The sequence below is a fragment of the Corapipo altera genome, unplaced genomic scaffold (genome assembly GCF_003945725.1).
Source record: "Corapipo altera isolate COAL_440 unplaced genomic scaffold, ASM394572v1 57, whole genome shotgun sequence".
Lineage (NCBI taxonomy): Eukaryota > Metazoa > Chordata > Aves > Passeriformes > Pipridae > Corapipo > Corapipo altera.
In genome coordinates, this window is record NW_020884905.1 from 8763330 (window position 1) to 8789367 (window position 26038).

The 26038-nt window shown below is 41.0% G+C and overlaps 1 protein-coding gene across 17 annotated transcripts in view; it reads right to left on the reverse strand.

Moving 5' to 3' along the window:
* NFIA (nuclear factor I A) overlaps window positions 1–26038 on the reverse strand; it is a 413178-nt gene that overhangs the window by 22869 nt on the left and 364271 nt on the right. For 13 of the 17 annotated variants that reach the window (XM_027651688.1, XM_027651699.1, XM_027651696.1 and 10 more), the window contains 3 exons: window positions 16726–16904; window positions 14108–14273; window positions 5997–6088 (listed from right to left, as the gene is read on the reverse strand). In XM_027651688.1, the coding sequence (XP_027507489.1) occupies window positions 5997–6088; window positions 14108–14273; window positions 16726–16904 (437 nt within the window). Of the gene's footprint in view, window positions 1–5861; window positions 6089–14107; window positions 14274–16725; window positions 16905–26038 lie in introns of those variants that run through there. The other 4 variants (XM_027651700.1, XM_027651690.1, XM_027651684.1 and 1 more) reach the window with 3 other exon arrangements.

Consider the following 26038-nt stretch of genomic DNA (forward strand, 5'->3'; position numbering starts at 1 on the left):
CCAAGAGAAGGAAAGAGGTAGCCAAGTCTCTGCTTGGAAGTGCTTTGCAGCTGAAGTTGGCCACATGCACTGGCCTAGGGAGGTTACTGTATGGAATATGGAATTCTCAGGGGGCTGATTCAAACAAATGTTTCTAAATTAGTGTTCTTCACTTACACTCAGACACGAGTAGTGTGTTCAGCCTTGAGGATAACTATTCTGATCCTGAGGAGGGACAGTCCCCTGAGCAACAAGTACCACTGACCTGCCTTATAAATAGTGTGGTCAGAACCCCCAGAATAAAAGGCCTGATCTTGTTCCTGCAGCCTCTCATGTTCTCTGCCATGTACCAGCCACCTGCACCCCTCACACATTTCCCAAACCTGCCGTGCCCCATGTGTGGAGTGAGGTGGTGGCTCAGCTGTTAGTACACTGCAATGCCATGAAATTCCGACCTTCCCCTGCCTCCCCAGGGTCAGCAGGTCTACCTGTCTGACCAGTGCAATTCCTGGGCTCCGGGAAATGGGAAAAAGAGAGCAGGGTATGGAGGCAGAAAGGGCGGGCAGCCTATGGTGCTCATTAATAAGGCACAAAGACATGAGCTGCTCGTGAGGCTGATAGCTCAACGTCCTCTTCTGAGGGGGCAGAGGTCATGGCACAGTGGCAGGGGCTCAGCAAGAGGCAAAGATGGAAAATCCCCATGAAGCGAGGCACATGTTTGATTTGTCCAAAGAAAAATGTGTGCACTGGTTTCTTTCTTCCATAGGGTGGCAATGGAACCTGGGCACAAAGCAGCTCCGTGGTTTCAGCTGCAGGAATGACAGCGCTGGAAGGACTGCATCAGCTTCCCCGTCAAGGTGCTGACTTGGTCTATGGATCCTATATACTTTTGGAGCCTGCTATCTGTGAGGCTGCTTCCCTGCCTCCCTGCCTCCAGCCTGGTGAGGGGCATCACCTGCACCACACTCCTCTAATCCAGTGTCTGGGCAGCAGCAACTGACCATTCTCACAGAAGGACCAGCGACTCTGGAATTTGCCTCCCTCCTTGGTCTGACAGAGCTAACATCTGCTATCCTACAGGATACAGCATCCAGCTAATTTTTTTCCTCATGCCCTTTGTTTTAAAGTGCTGCCAGTGAAAAACTGCAAGTTGCAGTTTGCTTTCTAAAAGGCTTGTGGGGAAGTAAAACAGGCTTTGCCTTGTCTCTCGGAAAGAAAGTAATTGTACAATTAGGTTTGTGTATGCACCTGAGGCGTACGGTGGTTTTTTAGAGATAAATAAAAGCCTAAAAGGAGAAGCTACAAAGATACCACTGTTTATTTGGGAAAGGCAGGGAGCAGGAGCAGATCTAAAGGAGTTAGCAATTTTCTTGTCCTATAAACATTTTGTTAAACTTCAGTAATTTCCCCCCAACTTACTATTGCTCTTTTTAAGATGTGTTTCACAGGGTGCATTTTTGTACCTGGTCTTTATAAGGCTGTTGTGCTGAGCTAGCTGGTTTTCATACCTGTCATTTTGCTGCCTAGATAAGCATGTTTGACTTTTGGGGTTTTTCTTAAACTTTGTTTCAGTGTTCTAAGCAAGTTACAGGCCTTTTGTTTCGGTTGTTTTGTGTTATAAAGGATGAGCTCTCTCTAGAGCTCTGTTGTAGCTGGGTGGTTCTAGGGCCTCACCAGGGAAAATGTGAAAACACCCTGGCTTATTATCCATGATCTGACTGTGCTTTGGGATTGTGGAAAGGCAGAAGTAGGAAGAGTTTCTGTTTGCCTAGAAATCAGTTTATCTTTCCATATAGAAAGGTATGGGAATAAATATTTGGGTTTGTGCTTAATTAAGTTTTAGAAACTACCCGGGATGGATCTGATATAAAATGTGTTTACATTAGAGAGGGATTTTTCCTGAAACTGCTAGTCAGGGGTACAGGATTCACTTTCTCTCCATTTAGTTTCTCACAGGTGAAGTGGTTGATCCTCTGTCTGGTGCTTGCAGTGGGAGGCAGTTTGTGTTCCCTGCATCCTCATAACCTCCCTGAATAAGGCACTTGGCTACTGGCAGGTAGGAGCGATTAGATGGAGCAGGCATGTGTTTCTCAGGAGCTGTTTTTAGCATCCTAAGTACAATTTCCAGGAAGATGTGGGGTAAGTAGGTGGCAAACAGGACTCAGCCTAGTAAACAATGTCTAGTGTGAAGTGGAGCTGCAATACACTGAATACAGCACACTGATCCCTAAAGGAATTTTGTACTCCAGGGCATTACAGATCAGCAAAAAGCATTTAGAATGGCAAGTGACAACATAAACTCTGGTCACAGGGAGCAGGTTGCTGGTTTAGCATTCTCATAGCCCGTGTTTCACTATTAATTTTAGGAAAAAAACTCCCAAATTCAGAACCCTTTATTAGTGTTATTGCTACCAAGAAGCTCGCCCCTAATTAATGTGATGGTACTTTCCCATCCCTCTACCACTCTCCTTATTACAAGTCCTTGGCAATATGAGAGGCTTATCTATTACTTAGTCATGAGGTATCCAGACCAACTTGCTTTTGAAACTAAAGCCCGTGTACCCCAGGCATACTGTATTTCTGATTTGCATATGGAAAAGGCAGTTAAAAAGCCAATGCCCCCATACTGCTTGCGAGTCAAGTAGCAAAAGTAAATGATTTATCAAGCAAAGGTTACAACACCTGTGCCTTTTCGTCAACATATACAAGGGATGCCAAGTCAAGTGTTGCTCCTAATAGCTCAAACAGAAATTTAGATTCAAATAACCTCCTGGATAGGACAATTATGTGAGTGGAGTGGCAGAGTGATGGATGGAGTAAGCTGTGTATGGAAAAGCAAACCATCTGAAAAGTTCGGAAGCTGCTAAAACCAGACAAAGCCAACAGCCCTTTGGGGACATTTGTTGCTGAATCAGAACTACTGACTTAAAGCAGTTTATTTCCTGGTCTCTTCTGTCATGGAGTGGTCATCCTGGTACAGCCTTTGTTGACACAGGAAGACAGCTTTTTTATAAATATCATATAAATTCTATAAAATTCCTTTAAGGGATTATATTTGATGGAACGTGACATAAATCAGAACATACTACTAATGGGAATGTCTACTGTTAATTTTTCTTACAGGTTAATACCCATTAAGAAAGGCATGTTCTGGGTTTGGTTGTTTAAGAGCAGCCCAGGACAGAATGATCCTTGCTCCAACCCAGCCATGTTGTTGTACATTTGTCTGGGATTTTATTCCAAGGTTCTGTGAATGCCCATGTATGGGAACTGCGACTTCTGCTGAACATGGCTGCCACATCCCTGTGCACAGACTGCCTTTTGCAGCATTTGAGGACTAATGATGATGATGTGCAACTAGTGTCTGTAGTCCAAGGTTCCAACTGAAAGAGAACATCAGAGTCACCATAGCTGACCATAATATTGTCCTATAGCTTGTAGCTGGACCCTAATTTTTAAAAAGCAGATGTTTCAGATACGATCTTCATTTTATTTTATTGTTTCAGCATTAAAGAGTCGATTAACCCTTATATTTAAGCTTGACTTCCAGAAGCTCAGTGTTCCCTGCTTCCTCTTGTCTCAGGGAGCTGCATCCCTGGCAGTTAGTGGTCCTCAGGACCCATATCTTAGCCTGGCTCTGAATGTACTACAAAGATCCTAATGGAAAGCAGCCACCCCAGCTGCTTTTAATAACACAGTCCTGTGTATTTTTATATTTTCATTTTGAATATATCCTAAGTGATCATCCTATACACTGATGCCCTGCAAAAAAAGCACAAAAACCTGTCTTTGTTTAGAGGAAATCTACACAAATCCCAATTCCTTGCAGTTAGCATTTTTACCTCACTTCTCTGACTCAAAGCACAGTCAACTTCTGAGTTCTTTCATGAATAAGTAGTGAGTTTTGCTGATAAATTATATATTTAGTATCAAGTGGGTTGTGGTGGTGTAATGATTTATAGAAGCATGGAGATGCAACTGGAGTCAGAGACTGGGAGTCAGTCTCCTTCCCCACTGCAGCATGTTAGACTTTAATTGAAAGCTGTGCTTGAGTATTGTTTTTCACTCTATAGCATTGTTATTCACTACACTGCATTACAGGGAAGCACTTAAAGTAACACTAGAGCACTTTAAAATTATTTAAGTCATAAATAAGAAGGATAAAAGTTTACAGTCAACAAACTTATCTGAGAAACTTAGGCTGCATGATGCAAATAAGTTTTAAATATTTTTTGAGACTTAATAGTCTTGTGTCTTACTACATAATCAATTTACCAACTTGTAGTTTTTCAAGTGTTCTGGAGAAGGTAAGTTGCATTCTCCAAAGGGTTTCAGGTTTCCTGAGCAGTATACCTTAACATTCCTGTTTCCCAATTTCAGCGTATTTCTGTGTATTCCAGTTGTTTTCAAAATGACCGAGAAATATGATTTAAATGTGAGGGTGCATGAGAACTTGTAACATACATGAACCAAATAAAGGAAGAGGCTTGAAAAGTGGGGTGCAGTCTGCGTTTTGTTAAGGCATGAAACCCCCCCCCAGAATCTGATGGGTTAAACCCCTCTCTGCATTGCTGCTGTACTTTCTGTGACCCTATTTAATGCAGAGAAGGTTTGAGATTTGATGTAGTTTAACCTGTGCTGTGCATAGAGCTATAAACTAAAGCCCCTAACAAATGGTACACAAATAGCAGACAGCAAGAAAATGCATTGTGTTCACAGGCAGCTGGTTGCAGCCTTGTAAACTGAAAATCTTTGGGAGCGAGTGACTTGTGTTTCAGTGACAGCAAAGGTGCTGAAGCCATCACAATGAAGAGTCTGTCTTCGTGCATCTACTGTGGCATGTGACAGCCATTAATCTGTACACTAATTATTCAGATGCCTATAAAAGGTTTGAAAGAACTTAGAAGAGTTAAGGGTAGTACTCCCCAGTTTTCTAGTTACTTGAATTACTACTTTTTAGTCATTGCAACCAGCTCAAAACAAAATTACAAATATTTCGTGTCGTTGACCTTTAAAATAATTGTAACGTAGTCAAGCAATCACTTTGAACTACAGTTGTCCTAAAGTACTGGCTCTGCTCACTTTTTTATACCTTCCCCCCCCCCCACGATAACGTGATATTAAGCACAGACTTAATTTTTTCAACATCTGGCTCAAATTAGCTGCTAACAAAACTGCCAACAACTATTTTCTTAATCGACCCTGGGAATCTGATACAGCTTGGAAAACGCACATTTAAACCTTGTCCTTCTCCTAAAGAAATACAAATGTTTACTTGAGCTTCTGATTTGACCATAGCAGGACTATGAATTCAGCTAACCCAGCTTTATATGCCTGCCTCAACTGGACTTTTTTCTCTTTGTGTAAGGAAACAGGTGTGCTTGCAATTACAAAATCTCCTGCTCGCTCAAAGCCCACCACGCAAACGGCCAATCAGGAATTTGAATATTTTTTTCCATGGAAATCATTGGAGCAGTCTCTCATTGTGTCTGGTGGGACGAGACCCTAGAGATCACCTTGTTCCAACCCCCTTCCCATGGCAGAGGCATCTTCCACTAGACCAGGTTGCTCCAAGTCCTGTCCAACCTGGCCTTGGACACTTCCAGGGATGGGGCAGCCACAACTTCTCTGGGCAACCTGTGCCAGGGCCTCACCACCCTCACAGGGAAGAGTTTCTTCCTACCATCTAATCTAAACACAGTTAAATGCAGTGCCTGGGGAGCAGGTTGCAGCCAAATTCTTTGAAACCCCAGTCCTAGCAGAAACAACTGCGTGCTGGAAGCCAATATCTTAGAAAGCAGGAGAGATCTTTCCAGTTATGAAAGCAGTGTTATTACTACACAAGCCCAAAAAAAACCACAACAGACAAACAAACTGCAGGTGACATTTCACTGTAGTTACTGAGACCATGTGGGTGAAGTGACAGCGGCAATGCAGCTGCTCCGCGGGGACACGTTAGAGGACACTGGAGAAGAAAAAGAGGCTGCAGGCATACAGAGAAGTCGAAAGCGGCCCACCTGAGTCTGTTGAGGGATATTTACAAAGCTTGGATCCCGTGGTCCAACACTGACGAATCGGTTTGCGGGGGAGGTGCTGGGTGTCGAGTAGGCTGTGAAGGGAAGGGACACATGCGTTGAGGAAGCGGCACTAGATTGCACACGAACAACACCAAAACACACTGTCTCAGAGCCACCTAAGCAGATGTTCAACATAGAAATGTGCAAACGTTTTAGAGAGCGAGAGTTTGGTTTTAGACACTGGAAAGTTTTGGTCTCAGTGGTGAGGATATAAACACGCAGGGGACTGGGTTACTGGGAGAGGGGGTGGCTGTGATGTGGGCTCAGGGAAAGGTGTGCTGGGCCACCTGTGCAGCTCTCCAGCTTGAAGGAGAACCACTGCAGGCCTTTCCATGATGGGCTGGCGCAGGAGACTTCTGCAGGTCCTGACTGTTTTCACTCCAATGTCTGGTATCTTTATTTTTAACAGAGTTTTGTATAGCAATGAATTTACCCAAGTGCATATTAACAGAACCAGACCATTATTTCATGCTAATCCAGCATTCTTTCTAGATATAAAGTTTTGGTTTTCAGACTGCTGTGGTCTGCACTCTCTAAAATGTTCACTTGATGTGTTTGACAAACTAGGAAGATCCTTTCGGTAAAAAATTAATGGGTTGCAGTTTCACTGGGGTGGTAAGTGCAATCAGTCTGAAGGCTGAAGCTGCCTTTAAAAACTGGAGTGGCTCCCACAAATGTAAAGCTATTAAATGCAATGCAAGCCAAGAACCCAGATTACTTCCAAACTTGAAGTACTTTAATGATTTTATTGTTGCATTATATTCTCCACTGCAACTGTCCACAATGCCACGTACTTCCACATCCAAAAGCTTTCAATGCATTTTCAGTCTTCCTCTCACTTGAAACCCCCCCACGCAATCTTCTCCCATCTTCAGTTTTTTGCATATTTAGATCTAAATTCAAACAACCCAAATGGATGCCTTAATACAAACAGGGATCCTGTCTATTTTAAATATATTTATGGGAATGCATTCTGCTGAATAAAATCCCCAGACAATCTAACCATCCAATGAAGAAACAAAAAACACTGTTAAAAGGAAAGTTAGTTGCCAAATCCCAGTCAGGCTAAATATAATATTCAGACCTCAACGTTACTCAAAAATAAAGTGAGTTAAGAGTTCTAGAAGACGCTGAGTTGGCTGTGTAGAGGAAACCCTGTTGCCTTTCTGAAGACAAATATTTGGTGAAGAGGGATTAAATTGGAGCAGCCTTTGATTTAAGGCTATGTTGAACCATATCAATGCTCCACCTTACCCACTGTCATGACTCTTAAAGACCATAAGCAGTTACACAGGGAACTGCCAAAGCAGGTCACACATTTACTTCCTTCTCTTCTTTCCCACCTCTGATTATTTTCAGCTCATGGTCTCCCTGTATTTAATGGCCCTCAAGGGATTTCTCTCCGGTGAATGCTCTCTCTGCCCTTCAACCCATGTAAATGTTCTGCATCCCACAAAGCCCTTGGATGATAAGTTCCCAAATCTGTGAGCAGCCAGACCCATATTCTTCCCTTCCCTGCCTACCCAAGTCTCACAAATGTCTTGTGATGCCTCCTAGTTCTTACAATTACATCAGACAGCTTCCTTTTCTCAGAGAGCATTCCCTGAAATCACCCCAGGAACTGCATATCTTCATTTCCTAATGATATGAGAGGAGATAAAGCACGTCTGGCTTTTCAGAATGAATTCTTCCCACTTGTTTCTGGTGAGGTGAGCTTTTCTCTCCAAGAAGCTAACACTTCCAAAAATCATGCAAGAAACACCTCTCCTTCACATAATTTTAAAGGAATTTTTAAGTGCACTAATTCGTCTTTCTGAGATGGTTTTGCAAATTGTGGTGCCGCTTAAGTGCTTGAGTATAAACAGGTACGGTGGGTGTTACTCCTACCTGCAAATCAAGGAAGAAATGAACTGAGTAGATCTGGTGAGATGTTCTCCTCACCTTTTACCATGTAATTTTTTAATAATTCAAAGAAGCCACACTTTTGCAAAGGGTATCTCTCTGTTGCTAGTGCCATGTATTAACATTCTTCTGTACTGCTTTATGCTGAGGTATTTTTTTTTAACTAACTAATGAACTAATGTTTTGCAAGACTAAAAATTCCTTCTGCAGTGGGGAAAATTAACTTAAAGCTAAAAACTCAAACATCTGTTGTTTGGTTCTTCTGGTCTACTTTTAAGGAAGCAGATTGAGTGGAGAGGCCATTTAATCCCTTGGAGCAGGTAAGTTCCACTCAGAAGGGAAGGAACTCAAGATCTTGTTTACAGTTCCCCGTTGGCAGATACTTTTGCTGTGATATTTGGTAGAAAATCAAAGGGAAACCAGCAGAATGCTGACTTAAATGGCTTCTCTGTTCAAACAAAAATTCAAAAGCTTTCAAAAACTGTGTAATATGCACAAAAGTCCCTTCAAAGCTTGCTGGGTGAGTTGCTATGTATACCTTTCTTCCACTCCAAACAATGTTTAACTTGCTTTCTGAAAATACTCGGATGTCAGCTTGGTATTTCCTTAAGGTCATATAACTGCATTGCCAGAGCCAAGGAGGGAAGAGCACCAAAACTACATATATGCAGAGGATTTACACTGGACTCTCCCAAAGTGCTAAGTTCCACTTAACTGTAAAATATCCTGACTTGTTTGCAGACGGTAAGGGGCCATTTTGACTCGGAATATTAAATTTACATGGAATACACATCAACAGTGACTCCTATTAGGTTCAGAAAAGGGAGTAGCACCGAGTGTTGCTTAGCCCATGACCAACACAGTTTCTACTCTCTTACTGTCTTCATATAAATACCCTTGTTTGACATGGAAGTGGAATTCCTGGAAGTCTGATCCCTAGACTCTGCTCTGAGATTAGGATGGGGTAAACAGCTTTCGCATGTTAAAGCTGGTTTGTATTATATTAAAGCATACATACAAGCTAAGCCTATGGTGGAGTCTTCAAACTCCAGTTTGGGAAAGGCCAAAGCATGGAAAGGAACAAGGAACGGGAGCCAGGTGTCTTAGGCAGATCTTCTCCAGATCTTATCAGTTTTGCTCCATGGGAATTGCATAGACCTATACTAGTTTACACCAGCTGATATCTGTCCCATGGGGCATGAATAGGAACATCTTCCTGTCCAACCTGACGTTTGTTTCTCTTACTGGAATTCACTAAGGATTGTCTGCAACATCCTAGCCCATAGCCAAGGAAATGAATGTGATGCCACAAATTTGCTATGATGCTTCACTTCAGGAACAAGGAAAACAGGAGCTGGCAGAGAAAGAACATTTGCTCACACGGACAGCTTTGATATTTAGCCAAAATGGCAAGAAATTGTATGAAAGACAAGACAAACAAACAGTTTTGGGAATGTCATGTATTTTAAAGTTGCCTTCAGCAGGAAAATGTTAATTTAAATATACTTTCCTGAAATAATTGCTATTAAGTATTAGAGTGTGTAGTTTATCAGACAGTTCTGGATTAAAAGGATTAACTTTTGCTTGGTAAGGATGATTTCGGTGAGTGATGACCTAATGTACCACCAGGTCTCTCTTTTACAGACCGAGTTGACAGGAACATGTATTTGATATGAAGAATTGTCCTGTTTCTCAAGGGACCAGGAATTAGTTTAGCTGTTGTGGAGCTGTAGTGAGAGGATTAAATGAAGCAATGTGGTGCAACACAGCAACTCCTACTGCAGTGCATTCTGCAGATGAGTATCTTAGAGGGAACTGCAAATTTTACGAAATAAAATGATGCAGTCATCACCTTCTTTTTTATGGATGGGGAAAGGAGCAAAAAGAAAGCTCAAACGGCTTGCCCAGAGGGTGCTCAGTCAATGCACAGCAGAGAAAGGGAGAGAAATCCAATCTCATTACAGAATCATGGAATTGTTTAGATTGGAAAAGACCTTTAAGATCATTATATCCAACCACTAACCCAGCACTGCCAAGTATACCACTAACCCATGTTCCCAGGTGCCACATCCACACAGCTTTTAGATCCCTCCAGGGTTGAGGACTCCACCACTGTCCCTGTTCCAGGGCCTGACTACTCTTCCTGTGAAGAAATTTTTCCCCATATCCAACCTACACCTCCCCTGTGCAACTTGAGGCCATTTCCTCTTGTCCTGTCCCTTGTTCGCTGGGAGCAAAGCCTGACCCCCACCTGGCTCCACCCTCCTGTCAGGGTGTTGGAGAGAGTGACAAGGTCCCCTTTGAGCCTCCTTTTCTCCAGTCTGAGCCCTCCCAGCTCCCTCAGCTGCTCCCCACAGGACTAACTATCCAGGCCCTTTGACAGCTCCATTCCCTTCTCTGGACACGCTCCATCCCCTCTGTCTTTCAACTGGATTTGAAGTGTGGCCTCAGCAGTGCCCAGCACTGGGGGCTGGTCACTGCCCTCGTCCTGTGGCCACACCGTTGCTAGTACAGGTCAGGTACCATTGGCCTTCTTGGCCACCTGGGCACACCTGGGCTCATGTTCAGCCACTGTTGACCAGCACCCCTGAGTCCTTTTCCCAGCAGCTTTCCAGCCACTCTGTCCCCAGCCTGGAGTGCTCTATGGGGTTGTTGTGACCCAAAGGCAGAACCTGGCACTTGGCTTTATGAATCCAGTACTACAATCATAAGATCATTCTCCTCATCCTGACACAAATACTGTTTAACACGAAAACTACTTTGTGAAAAGGGACATTAACCAATAATGACTTTGTTAAAGTTGTAAAGAGTTGTGAATCTTAGAAAATAACATTTAGTTTAAAAAAGCTTTTTAAAAATCAGGGTGTACAGGATGGCAGTATCTTAGCCTCTGCACTGGAATGAGGGCCACAAATTCTAACATTCTGATTCAGTTATAATAGTGCTAAAGTTCAACTGGCATCTAATGGAGGTGGTGTTTGCTTTGGGCAGTGAGATACAAAACCCTCAAACTGTCAAGTTCAAGAAAATACTGTGTTGTGCTTGTTAAGGGTTACAAACCAAAGAAAATCAAGAAGAGATCTGAGATAAGATAATATTGGGACTGCTTCTGATATCAAAGATGTGTTCTATTGAAAAAGTTTTTTATGGAGGAAAAATAAACCGCCCTAAACCTCATGAATCCCATTGCCATTGTGTCATGTCATTGAGGAAAATGCTGGCTTTCCAAAAGGATAGGATTCGCATTTGAAATTTTCAACTCCCCGAGCGTGTCTGGCCACCCAGTAGCGTCAAATCCCTGGTGTGGATCTCCAGGGGCTCTTCCTTCCTTGGACAGCACTAATGTTCATGTGTTGGTTAATGTCACAGCTGGAGAGTTTCACTATTGCTCTGAGAATCATTAACCACCTTGTTGTGATTTTTAGCTCTTGTTCCCAGGAGGCCGTGCTGTATTGAACAGCTGCTCCTGGCTCCTGCACCCCTCAGGAGGGCCATATTCCAATTTTTGGTTGGGCCGTGACTGCATTTGTTTCTGCTGAAGGCTTTCTGCTAGACCAAAAAAGGGAAGGAGAATGGAGCAAATGCCAACCCCTTTCACTCCATTTCCTTGGATGGGGGGGCTTCATTCTCCTCCATACAACTAAGGAGAGAGTCTGGCCAAAATTTAACATCACTCCTGCCTTTGTTGCATAAGTGACTTTCCAATATCCTCAGGCTCTGCAGGGCAGTCAGCCATAGCCCGGAGACACTCCCAGAACTGGTGCGCTCCAGCAGCTCGTAACCATGGAAAACACCTTTTTGTGCGGCTTTTATGGAACTCTGGTGAATCTGCAGTTGCTATTTGAACGCTAATATTTAGTTAAGGAAAAAATAAACACTGGAGGAAATGGAGGGTTGGTTCTGATTGACACACTGAATGCAGTCCAGTGGGTCCTTCTGGTAAACCCTCACTGAGGAGGCTTGCAACTTCAGTTTGCTTTACTCTTCACGTGGCCAATATTTCCACTGGCTTTGGTGTATATGTAATATTTTTTCTTAGAAAATGTTTCCTATAATCTACTTTTCTGTAAAATTTGTCCCTAAATTAAATTATATGCTTCTTTACAACTCAAGTCACTGTTATTCAAACCCCTTACCAAAAGGAAGATGCGTGCCTGAATATGCACAGAACTATATGTTTAGACATCAGCGTAGCTAATTAACAAACAGTAATTATTTTCCTAATCTTTTGTTTAAATACCATTAACTGGCTGCTCTTGAGAAAACCTCGATTCCCAATTAACGTGGCAGCTGTCTGCTGAACGCTGAGCCCAGTGGCCAGCCCCAGCCGACACCGACGGGTGTTCTGCTCACTTCAGCGGAGAAATGCCCGTTTTTCTGCCAGCTGAGAATCAGGCCAGACACACATTGAGCTTGTTTACACAATGACATTATCATAAACATTAAGTATTAAGATTACTACTAAAATGATGTTGGGAATTTTTTTTCTTTTCGACACCAGACACTGCCAGTAAACTGAGTCACAACTGTAATGACAAGTACACACTGACCTAGTTTTGTTTTTCCCGGTTCTGAAGACAAGGAAATAATAAGGCATTGCTGACTTTATTCAGTGATAACTATGACTAAACGTTAACCTCTGAGATTCCACTGCTGAATCTTATTGGTAGGACTCAAAAGACGGTATCTCCCATCAGAGAGCATCAAAATTTCCTGATAGCACAAGTGTTGGTCTAAGGTCAGAAAGAGGAGCAGAGGGGAGAGAACGAATCAACTTCTTTGCTCAACAAAAATCTGCTGATCAGTTCAGGAAGACCTGATTCTAGAAGATCGTGTTCACAGTCTTACCAGACTGTCTCATACTAAAACCCATTTTAATTTCCAAGCAAGCCAGAGCATCTTGCTGAGTTTGCAGTTGTGCGCTATCGTGTAGCAGAAGGCAATGCAAACCCCTGAGAACTCCCAGATCTTAAAAATGCCCCCTGGAACCTGAGCAAATCTCCTGAACAGTATATAAAGCTTTAAAAATGTAGGCTTCACTTGGTCTGAATAGTGAGTACCTCTTTGCACATCAAGCAGTGGTTGCATATAGCATTTAAATAATAAGCTTGAAAAGCACACAAAGGGATTTGCTCTTTCGATTAGATTGATTTTTGTTTGTGGATGTTATTTGGACTCCCTTCACTGTGGAACAAGTCCCCTACAGTTGCCATTAAAGCACTGAAAGCTTCCCTTTTATTTTTAAATGTCAGTTTGAGCATAGCTTCATTAAATCATTTCACAATTAACTCCCTGAACATCCAGACTTTTTTTTAAAGCATCAGACACAGCTGAACTGCATTTGTTTCCCAGAAGAGTGAGTCCAAAGTGGTATCCCCATGTGTGTATCCAGGAATTCATATATTTGACTTGTGGCTTCACAAAATGCATATGGGAGCAGTGGGGGTGGTGGAGAGAGGATTAAAGCTTTCTCCCTAGCCCTGAAACATACCAAAACTTCTTGCCCAAAATGCAAGGCATAAGGGAAAGATGCCTGGGTTGATCTAGGAAGACTTATTCCCAAAAGAACTATAATTGAAGTAAACTGGAAAGAGTTGTTAGTTTAGCCCAGTTATGTCTAAGCAGCGATGTTTTTGATAAGACTGTCTGACTTCCATGTAGGATCTATCCTTTAAAACCTGGCTTGAGACACCAATTTATCACAGAATCGTAAAATGTTTTGGGTTGGAAGGGTGTTGGAAGATCCAGTTCCAACACCCTGCCATGGGCAGGAACACCTTCCACTAGACCAAGTTGCTTAGAGTCCCATCCATTCTGGCTTTGAACCATTCCTTGCATGGGATATGAACTTGCCTCCTTATGACAACAAACAAGATTCCAAAGGTCCGAGGTGTGTGTCACAGATTAGCTACTGGTCTTGATTTCTCTCACACGTGGTTATGTGAAATGCCCACAGAGTCAGAAATAAAACTGCAACCTTAAGCTAACGCTTTTCTTGTTAACACAGAAGTAGCTCAGAATTTTGTCCATCATACAGAGAGCAGAGAGCTCTCCTGCTCCCCAAGAGCTAGTCCAGTCCTCATCTCTGAGCAGCGACCAATAGTTGTGCACGGTCGTTAGCCCTTGGTTCCCGCTGCGTCTATACTTACTTGGAGAAGTGGGAGAGGTGGCCCCTCCTTCTGTTGATGTAGTTGGAGGTTTTGTGTCTGGCACTGGCAGAGGCACAGGCCTAGCCATTGGTGGCGGAGGTGGTGGTGGCAACATTGGGGTAGGAAGGAATGGATTGTGCACCTTGCCTTGGCTGCTACCATTGGGCTGCCGAAAAACAAGCAAACACAGAAATTATACTAAAAATCAGCTATTATAAGGAACCTCTAGTAATAACAATCTAATTAAAAACTATGTGCAACACATTTACTATTACTTGAGAGGTGGCAAAGAAAGTCCCATTAGCAGCTGGTCTGAAATGTCCTGGATTAAATTCTGCTCCTCTACGTTTCCTGCAGCACTAACTCATGCTCAGTGAGAGGTGAAGCAGGATTTTTGACCACAGCTCCCCAGTTTCGTGCCTCTGTTATCCCCTTGGGATATCAGTGCCTAGGACTCGAGTGTAAATTTCTTGAAGATACTGCTCATTAAGAGAAAAAACAAGCATTTTTGGTGGTCTTAAAAGTCATGCTGATATCTTATTACAGGAAAATGAATGAGTATATTTTAAAATAATTGCTCTCCCACATCTCTTTTGAGTTAGCAATAGTGTACCTCATGTTTTAGTTACCATTAGGATTATATGGAAAAATGACCGGACTTAGAACCGCTTCATTTTACACATTGGGAAAAAAACACCCTCCCTTTAGTCTGGGATGTGGTCAGTCACAGGCTGAAGAGGCTGAGCTATACAAGTGTGGTCTTTCAATTAATCACCAGAAAAATGTGTTCATAAGTAAAAGTGTTTTCAAGTATCATAAAAACAAGAAGCAGGCTTAGAAAAACATGCCAACCCTTCCCCCAGCTTTATTAAGTTTACATTTTAAATGTAACTCAGCCTGGACACTTGAAAACCATACAGATAGATGCCAAATACCATTACAAAGAGAAAGTAGGACAGGCTGTGAATCAGGTGTTCCATTTTAGTGACAAAAATGATGAGATCATTTTCGACAGCACTCTGCAAATTGATCTCACTGCAGTTCTTCTGGCACTGAGCATTGGCTTTTCCATTGATGATAAAAGCTCAGCTTTAAACACAGATCCATATTCTAAGTACTGCTAAAGAAAATAATATTTTAATTCCTGTTATGGTTTCCATTAGCCTGAATTACTGGGGACAAAATACTCATCCTGGCAAAGCACTTGGGACCTTATTTTCATTTCACCTGTTTTGGCACTGACAAAAAGCCTTAAAGTTGTGGAGGTGCAAATCACACTTGTGGTAGAGCAAAAATGGTTGAGGGCATAAATAAGACTCAAATTCATCTGCATTTAACTTAACAGCACTCCCACAGACTTCAAAGACTGCAGTTACTAGTGTTTGCAGCAAGAAGCAATCCTTCAGGGATATTTATTTTTCCAACATCCAGCACCTTTAATAAACTAATATATTAGTGACATCTCTCAAACACTATCTTGTCTCCCAATTAGGTCCCTTTCCTGCCAAGAAGACCCCTGCTGCATGTTCATTGTGAGTGTGCTAACAGTTCATAATGCTGAATGGTTTGGGATAAATTAAGCAAATGAATACTCAAGGAAAAAGAAAAGCACTGTATTGATTTGTTGTCTAGACATAAATGTATCTGCTAACATATTGCAGACATTATTCAAAGCCAGGACTAGCTGGAATAAGTAGAGTCAGTTTTTCTGCTGGGGAGAGGAAAACACTGAGAACAATACAGTTTATTAAATAAATGTAATAAATTAGATGCTAATAATTAAACTAATTCTCATTAACACTTTCAGTTGTACGTATGTCAGGAGAGAAACAGTAATTTTGCCAGTTATTACTTCATTGGCTGGAAAAAGTTACATGCATTACATTTCATGAAATATTCAGAGCATTATTTTAGATTTGATTTACATAAAATTTATAAATTCTGTATTCAATTGGAATGCTATTTCAATAATAGCAAGATGATTCACTTTATTTGATTAAAAAAATGAAAATGGTTATTTGAAGCTTTGGAACTCTGCTTAATTTTTCATAGAGATAAGGGGAAAAGATAACTGCTTACAGAAATAACAAACCATAATAAACTGTACTTTTAACATCTTGAGTTCAAGTACTGGTCAACTTGATCTAAAGTGCTATAAGGCAGTATTTTTTTTTTAATGAACTTAGCTGATCTGAAACATCTGTTTCTCACCCTCCCTTTTCCTGCTCCATCCCCCCCACTCTCCCCTGAACTTCAAAAATAATTAATAAAAATTATTCTGCCTTCGTATTTGGTTAACCCTGGTTACACAAGGGTTACAACATATGCAGCAAAGTCATTTGTGGGGGGACCCAGAAGGTCACTGTAGCACCAGCTTCTCTGACAGTTTAAGCTAATTTTACCACAATGTGGTCGAGTGGTTTTTTGGGGAGGTTTCACGTTGTTTTTTAAAATACTTTTGCAGTAGCAGCATATTTTTAATTTTTTTTTTCCTTCCAGCAACTATTCCAGGTGTGCTCCTGCACGCAACATACTGTTAAAATAACCCCATAAATAATCCCATGGTTAATTTTTACATAGGACAAACACTTCTGAAGAAAGAAAAACGGCTTCCTTACATTTAGGAACCCCACCTGTCCAGCCTGCTGACCAGCGTCGGGGCAGACAAGTTGGACAAACTCTTTCAGAGTCTCCTGAGGATGATAGCGGATTGCTGGGTGTGAGAAGTATGGCCCAGGCTGTTGAATAATGGGTGATGTTGGAAAATGAAGAGTCGATGGTGTTGCATGTGGACTTGCTATAGGAAAGAAAACAAAGACATTATATAGAGTTTTGCCTTCGGAAAATAAAACAGTTTAAATCTACTATTGTTTTATTTTTAGTCTTTTTTTTTTTTTTAATGTACAGTATTTTTTATACATCGGTTCTTCACAATTAATATATTAGACCACATTGTGTCCTACACTCACTCCATCTACATCCTGGAAGCAAATGGAGCCAGACATTTTGAAGGATTTTCTGTATTTTTAGTGGACACGTATAAAGGATCCAGCAGTCCTTTGTGAGACTGAAAACTATTCATCACCTTAAGAGCAGCCCTCATCAATCAGGCAATAAAAAAATGGGAGATTAGGGTTGATTTAATTGACATTTCATGTAACTTGGATTTGCACATATGAATCCATTTTATATTGTATATAAATGGTCGATAATTTAAAGATGGTCTAACGTTTCTTGTTGTTGGGTTTTTTTTCCCACCTCAGTTTAGAAATATTTATTTTAAGTAACGTGTTTTCATTTAATAAACATGCACAAAGTGGCGAGATCGTTTGGAAAATTACATTTACATTTCCCCTGAATAATGTTAGTCTCAAATCTTCAGCAAGACCCCAGCTTGCATTCAGGGATGAAGTTTAATTTGGTGAATTTATGGGCCAACAAGCCAGCTGGAAAATGTACTCCAGAGAAGGTGCAGAGGTGTGATGTACACAAGCCCATTGGCAATGACCGATTTTACCCTCAGCTGATTTCAGCAGAACTACAAGTGCAGCTGAAGAGCCTTCTGCTCTCCTGCATTATGTGACACCTTTGCCCAGTTCCTTGGCCTTCAAAATGTATGGAGTTGGACCCTTGTTAGTCAGCAGTATTTTCCACTGTTGTTGTCACCATGAGGTAGCAAGTGCTGCCACTTACAGTGCCATGAATTGTCCCTTTCCCCTCTAAAATGAGAATTCAGTCTTCTTTTAGAATGACCAATTAATCTGGTGTGCACAAGGTCATCTGTAAATCATAGTTTATTTCTCACCAAACAGTCATTGTTATGTTCCTGGCATGTTATCCTAGGAATCTTTGAGGGGTGTTCATGTGCATAGACTGCACTTGTATACCACACATAACCAATTAGATAAAGGCTATGCAGGGGAGGGAATATCCTACAGAAACTCATGTGTTGGCTTTGAAGTACGTTAAATATACAAGAGGGAAAAAAAAGCCTTTGGCACATCCAGAAAAATTGGAGAGATGCAGGAAAGTTAACTAAAATCAAACAGAAATGAGCAAACATTCATTTCATGATGAATGTTATGAAAAACCTTCAGTTAAATAAAAGCTAAAATCTGCTTCTTACTCTTGCTCATTGCCAGTTTAATAATATGACACTTTATTAATAATTTTTTTCTTAAGCATTATCAAACCATTAGCAAACTCTAAAGCCTGAAGATGTGGATAAAACATGTACTCTGAGACAGCAGCAAGGAAACTACTGCATTATCCTGTAAACATTCATTAAGTGTTGGCTGGGCAGCACTTCTATGCTCTTCCTTCTCCATGATGGGATAAGAATGATTGCTTTGATGCCACCCCCAAAAAGAGCTGCGCTCATGCCAGGGGTGCTGGTTATGGGATGGATGTGAAGGTCTCGCTCTTGCCATGAAAAGCACTCCTGTATCCATGTTAACCCCACAAATCTGCTCCCCTTAGTACTGCTCACAACAGAGAGAGAAACACACACTAAATGTGTGGTAATAAATGGGAAAAAGCCACGGAAAGAAAGCATAGAGATGAGGAGCCAAAAGACACGCAGCCTTCAGCTGTCTCTGGTGGAAGCAGATGGATATCCAGAGAAACTCCTTGGAAAGCACGGGCTATACGTATCTTATAACACCTAGATATCGTGACATGAGGGCTGAGCTGAAAAACAGTGTCTTCCCACAGCTGTGCCAGGTCTGCAACACTGCACTTGGGAAAAGGAAACAAGAAGCAGCATATCCCACACTCCTCGTTATGGAAATGTTGACAGCTATTCCATGGCCAAGGCAAACACCTGTGTACCCAGCCTGTTCAACCTGTCTGCACATCTGGGCTTATCTCCTGTGTTTTTTACAAACCTTGTTAATTATTTCTTATTCACTTTTAAGACAAATAGTTTTGTTTGAGTTTGCTTCTTAAATCACAGTATATTTGAAAACTCTTCAGATAAAGAACCCAAATCTTCAAAGGAAGAAATAAAGGCTGTTTTCCTGTCCCCAAACTCCTGGGAGAGGCTGTAACTTTGAAGTGTGCTATTAAAGGCAGAGATAATGGGGAATTCCCCTTAGGAACTCTGGGTGTCAACCATGGAGCCAATTATTAGTCAACAGAGAACTAAGCAGAACTAACGGTGTCTAAGGAGTTGTTCATCTTATCCCAAAACAGACCCCTATCTTTGACTGGACTTCACTGACCACACTGACTGGCTCACTGGTGGATGTGCAAGGAGCCCACTGGTATTGCTCTGAGGTAGATACCTCCAGTCTATGTACACACCTTCATTTAGGTGAATCCTACCTAAAGTGGCAGCCTCCGATCTTACCTACACCAACCCCTGAGGTGGAACCACTTTAATGACACTCACGTCAGAGCCACTTCAGAGGTATGAAGATACCATAACCTATTCCAGGAAACAACAGTCATTTTAGAGCTCTTCAAAACATTTTGCCAGGAATATTGCTTCAACTGAAGCTGTCAGCAAGTGTTTTGATGACTACAACAAAATTTTTATTATACAATATTTCTATCTTTTTTTAATATTAAATATATTCTTCCTCTCTTTCTTCCTATCTCCTTTTGTAGTTTCCCCTTTCCTTGTGTGTCAAATGGAATATGAAGGATGAAGATAAAAGTGAGAAATAAAAATTTATGTGGCAAACATCTAATTCTGTAAAAAAATAGATTGGGATTTTAAAAATATTTTTTAAAAATTTCTTTTCGTATCAGCTCTTTTAAGACTATTTGAAATTGTTATGCAACTGCACTGTCGTTTGTACATATCTGGGAACAAACTCATTCCTATTCTTTCTCTGGATGAAAAGGAGATAGGCCTGAGACCACACTGAGACCACACTGTATTTAGCTTTTCCAAGGTGTGGGTCTTCATTTAATAATTTGATTTGCTTTATGAAACATGAAAGAAATATTCACTGGCATGTAAGTATTGAGTCTTTCTCTCTTGCCTTGACTTCCTCAGCATGTGAGGGTAGAAAACAAAGTGGAAATCATGTGTCACTGATCTTCCCAAAGAGAGAGAGAAGAAAAATGAATGCAGAAATAAGCAGCAATAATTCAGCAAAGCAAAGTGCTGCAAAAAGGAGAACGTGGTTCCTCTTCAGAGTCTTGGCCAACTCCTCAGCACAGCTGAGGGCTTTCTGCTGACCACAGGAAGGACTGGGGGAAGGAAACCAGACCAAATAGGCATCAGTCCCCAGTCTGTGCCATACAGTGACATGGGGGGGTCATTTTCTTCTTGGCATAAGAAGTAATGAGTGGAATACAGATCTCCAAAAGGTTTGTTTTTGCAGCTTCTGACTGGGAAATACCAAATTTCTCAAGAGGCAAAAGGAGGGGCTGTTTGGTGAGAGGAAAAATCCACTACTATTAAACTGATCAACATTACAAATGTGCCTGCCTGATACTAGAGAGAGGGAATTAAATGCTTAAGTCTAAAAACTGCTGGCCCAGATACAGACCATTACTCCAATGGTTGTGTTGTGGTCAGCAACTCTGGTGAGTGCAAAACTGGCTGCTCAAACAAGTTCTGAGCACAGAACACAACCATGTTTCCAAATATAGGAATCCCCACAAACATTTTGAATCAGTTAAAGCATGAGAGGTAATATAGAACAGGTTGCTATTTTCCTTATTTGCCTCTAAAATGCCATGATTTTCAAAAACTCTTAATAAAAATTATAGTAATTAATTCCAAAAACCACACCAACGCTGATGCAAATGGTCCTGTGTATGAGAAGAGGCTCCTGCTACTTCTTACAGAATATTACAAGTCTTAATCTGTGATTGTAAATTCTTTGAGATCTTCAAATGGAAGATAAAATAGGTCTTTGTCTATTATTTATTTACTTATTGACTTATTATTTATGTATCCCTAAGCAGCTCCATCCTGCCAAACCATATTTCTCCTGGCGTCTTTCAGCCTGTGACATTTATATTTTATTATTGACCTCAGTAAATGACATAAAATATAAGTTCTACAACCTATGAAAAGATGTATATTCCAGATCAGAACTTCATTTTACCTGCTGTAGGTACAGAGGAGTTGGACTATCTGGTGTTATTAAATCTGTTATTTTGTGTGGGGGTTGAAGGCAGGAGTTATCCTTCCATCTCAAGGCAAGCATAAATATTTCAAAGCACACATGATTCTAATTCCATTGAAGCTCATCTAAAACATCCCAGACTTTTTATTGAAAATGAGATGATAATGTATGGTGGCCTGCAACAGATATACCAGTATTTTAAAACTACTGCTATTGGGCCAAGTAATTATGCAGTACAGCTGTTGTGTGCTACACTGGATTCTTCAGTGTTTTATGAGCTTGTGGTGCTGTGCAGCACAGAAGTCAGAGGGTTTTTCAGAACGCTGAATTCAAACGTCTGATTATGCAGGTCTGTCTTGTCTTTTCCCTTCTTGATTTGTAGTAGCCAATAACAAAATAAGTAATGGATAAAATAAACTTCACTTATTGATTAGGTGAGCACTGCATATGGCTGAGGCTATGAAGAAGTGCCAAAATTGTGAATTTTGTTCAACTGAGTGATCAGATAATAAAAAATAAGTTAATTTGAAACAGGTTATAGTTTTCTTCAGATATTTAGTACTCTGGAACAAAGGAGCAGTCCTGATAAAGAGGAATGGGATCTTTGTTCCCAGGGAGTGCTCACTGATGTGGTAAAGGGATGTTGGGATCACACCTGCAGTGCTCAGATTTCTCCACCAGCACAGCCCAACATATGGGGGGACATATTGGTCCATCCACCTTCCATCTCCTCTTCCAAAAAGCCTTGCCAACCCCTTCAAGTCCAGATGACTGGATAAAATTACTTTCTTCATAAAGTCGTTTGAAGTCTTTGCAAGGGTCACTTAGTGTTGCTCAGGAAAAGGCCACGATCACTCTGCACCCCTTGCCTGCTCTAAGGAGGGCTGGGAATCAAAATCACTGTTCCTTCACAGGCCCATGGTCCATCAGACCAGGAGAACAGTGCATCAGCTTCACTAGGGCACAATGCTCAGATATATCCTCTATAAAGTGATAATTAAGTTTACTAATACTTCATTAAACATTGATCAGCCTTCCTAGAAATAGTAACATTAGAATCATAATGAAACAGGATCGTTTTTATCAGCTTGTTTTTGAGGCCATTATAACTGGCTTCATTACAATTAAGAAAGTATTTTTTTAAAAGTCATTTCCCTGGAAATGTTAGAGAACAGTTTGTTCTGCTAGTGGTTTCCACGTCAGGCTTCTAAGTTGCTTTAACTCCCTGTGTGCTGTAAGCTTTTTCCTACCATTCCAGTGTTGCCATTATGCGAGATATATCCCACCCTTTGTACCCCAAAGGTACTTATTCTGGAAATTGACCATATTAGAGTACTAATTGGCTAAGCCACCATGCTGGCTGATGTGAAATGCTTTCAAACACCATGAAACAGCTGTGTTTATCGGAAATATGAAGAGTGACTTTTTAATAAGGAGATCTGGCAATAATCCAAATTTGTTGAAAGGAACTTACACTTCTGTGTATAATACAATACAAGAGGTAAAGAATGGAAGCCTAAAACAATAGCTTTAAGCCCCCAGATTTTGGTGATGAAAGCAGTTACCCAAACAAGAAAAAAAAATAATTAAGAAACTTGGGCTGGGATTTGCAGAGGTCCTGAGAGAATTCATTAACTGCTTTTGAATTTCAATGGGAGCTGTGTCCCTATAACTCTTTCAAAGGTTTCTGAAAGTCCTATTTTTTTTTACTGCCCATTAGGAACAGATTTTAGGGTGATAAATGTAGAGAAATAGCTTACTCAGGTTAGCAAGAACTTGCCTTTACCTAAATACTGAGCTGCTGAGGGTAAGATGACCAGTCCTAGGATGAGTCCTTTGAAGGGAATTCACAGCACTGGAAAACTTAAGTATTGTTTAAGTCCCATAATGGTGCAAAGGGGTTGTTTGACAACAGGTCTGTTGGGGCCATGGATGAGCTAAATTCAAACTGATCCTGTGTCACATTCCCATTTGCACTGACAAGGCTGAGAAATCATGGGGCTGTAGAACAAAAATAGGCTTTACCCTCTTAGCATGGGTAAAATTTAGATATCACTGATATTTGCTCCCACATGTAGACAAACATAGATGAAAAATTCAAAATATAATATACACAGCTGACCAATGCAAGAGATATACAAATACCCTAAATAGGATGGATGGAGGACCTGTTCCTGTCCATGAACATCAAAAAGAAAGGCTGAATTGTAGAATATCCATCTCTCAGCTCCAGAAGTCAAGTGCAGGTGGTCAGCTAAGCACTGTTGAAAAAACAGACCCATGGTATCCCCAAATCAGGGCTGGCTCTCAGCCCCTTTTCTGCTACTCTGAGTGGTACAAGGCACCTGGACCCTTTGTTCAGAAACACTCTTTCTGTAAGAAATTTTGCAGTAGCAAGTGGGAGGCAGAAGTACTTTTGCCAAGGCCCACGGAGTTCCTTGCAAAAGGAAAATATGCTGAAAGCTGTGTTTGAGCTCAGGGTTGAGCTCTGGACTGCTGAGTAGTACAGGCTGCATTTGAAAACCTGTAGAGCTGAACTGAGCACTTGTTCCAGATTCTGGCATGGGCAGGGGGCCAGTTAAGTTTGCTATTTTGAGCAGAATGTTTTAAAACATGTCAGAATTCTACTGCCTTTGAGAGATCAGAATACTATAGAATTGATTACATCGGGACGGAAGTAAAACTCATACCTACAGAATGCACTCTTCCCTTACAAGACTATAGCTATGGGTCAAAAAACCCCTAATTTAACGTACTCATAGAATTCCCACATCACATCAAATGCTGTCAACTTGTGCATATTATTATTGCTTTTAATACACATGATGTATTCTCATATATTCTCATCATAAGATAAAAACTGCTGCTAGGAAAATATATCATGTCTTTCTTATAATGAAATGCAGTTGATAAGTTTACAGTAGAAATGTAAATTCTCTTAAAAACTACAACCTTTATGTGTGTGATGATATAATTCTGCTTTGATACTAAAAAGGGCATGGTAATGGAATCTGTGACTTTGGAGTGATATATTGCTGTTAAGTTAATAGGACTCCACATTCCCATTTCTAATATCAGTGTTTTTCCCCCCTTTCATTCTGTAGATGGTAAGCTGATACTACATAAACATTGTTAAAGCTATAGTTCCACGCTACAGTAATTCACTTAACTTTAACATGATTTATGGTTCTGTCAATAGAGGAGGTTGAAAATCCAGAGCTCTGATGCTTAAACATGGGTCCCATATTTAAAGCAATAATGTGCTTTTTGTGTGTGTCTGAAGCTAGAAGAATTTAGCATAACGCAGAGATAAAAATATTATAGTTCACTGCGCTGTTTAAAGCATATAGTTTAACTTCACGGATACATCAAAGAGAGCAAAGAAACTGAAGTCAGTGTCAGTAAAAGCATGGGCAAAACACTCTGTTCCTGCAGCACTTTATTTTTATATTATTTTTTAGGGATGCATGAAATCCTATTAGTATTTTTAACACTCCCCTTTTTTCGTTCTTTTGCTCAGTTAGATCAGCTCCTTTTGTCAGGATGAGTTTAAATCTGGGTCCACTGTGTTAATCACCCCTCTTTCTTCTTTCTGGCACTTACCCTCCAGGCATTTTGCCTCTTTAGGAGATTAAGCGACCAAGTCATCTTGTTGCTCTAACATGTCCTCGCTGGAGCAACATATTAACACAACTCCACTGCAAAAGAGCCCTCTTTAGAAGTTTGCTGCAGGGATGACAAATTAACCCAGCATGGTGTCCCACACATCTATCTCAGTACAAATTATTAGTGTAATAGAGCTTTTAGTTATGCATTTATCTAGTAATTATTGAATGGTTATACAAAATGAAGCTGAGCAATCATGGCCCTTTATGAGGCGGGCTCGGTGGGTGGTCTTATAGTTAATTTAGGATAGGACTGTCTAAGCAGTTCACTCACACACAAATTAGCTGAACAGCCTGCTCCTTTAAATATTTCCTATGTCACAGGCTAACTCTTTACAATACAACAAAGGTAGAGTTTTAATTACACGGTTCCTGACTTTTGTTTAGTTGAAGCTTTAACCGTTTGCAAACCTCCCTCCCTGTCCTCCCTGCCTGGGCATTGCAGTCGGTGGCAATTTGGGGATCGTGTCATTGCTAAACCCTGACCTTGAGGCCATCTGTTAGAAACTGCTTTTCCTTCAACAGCAGATTATTGCAAACTGAGTGGAGAAAATCAAAATCTTCTCCTACACAGTCAGCTATCCTGACATTGTAAACTGGAACATGTAAACTCATCTGATGGGCAGCATTGTGCTATTTATGGCTTCACCTCAACTTTCTCACCCTTGTGGTGTGACTCTCTCCTCTTTTGGCTATCTGACATTACCATCCCTTGATCTGAGGTGTCTGTATCAAAATGAAGTTGCACCACTTTGTTTTTGTCAAAATTCAAAGGAAAGTAGAAGGTTACACCAGTCTGCCAGCTGACAGCACCGAGGAGCAGCCACTGAGAGTTGTACAGAACAGGATATTACAAAATGTCTTTTTACACTGTGTAGCAGGAATTATCACTTTGATTCACTTGAAACTGGTTGACAGGACAGCGAACAGGCACTGATACTTTGGTGACCCAGTCGAGAATTTAGATAGAGAAGGGCACAATATCCTTCCAGATATGTGACATAAAGTTTTTGCCACTTTGGCATGAACAGAGAGTACTGTCCTGCAGTGTTTCCCTGGCAGCCCTTGTCCTGATAAAAGTCTCAGTGGTTATGGTAATTATGGAGAAATTAATATAATGGAAACCAGTCAACTGGTTGACTTTCATTCCTTCTTCTTTCTGCTCACACACCCACTTT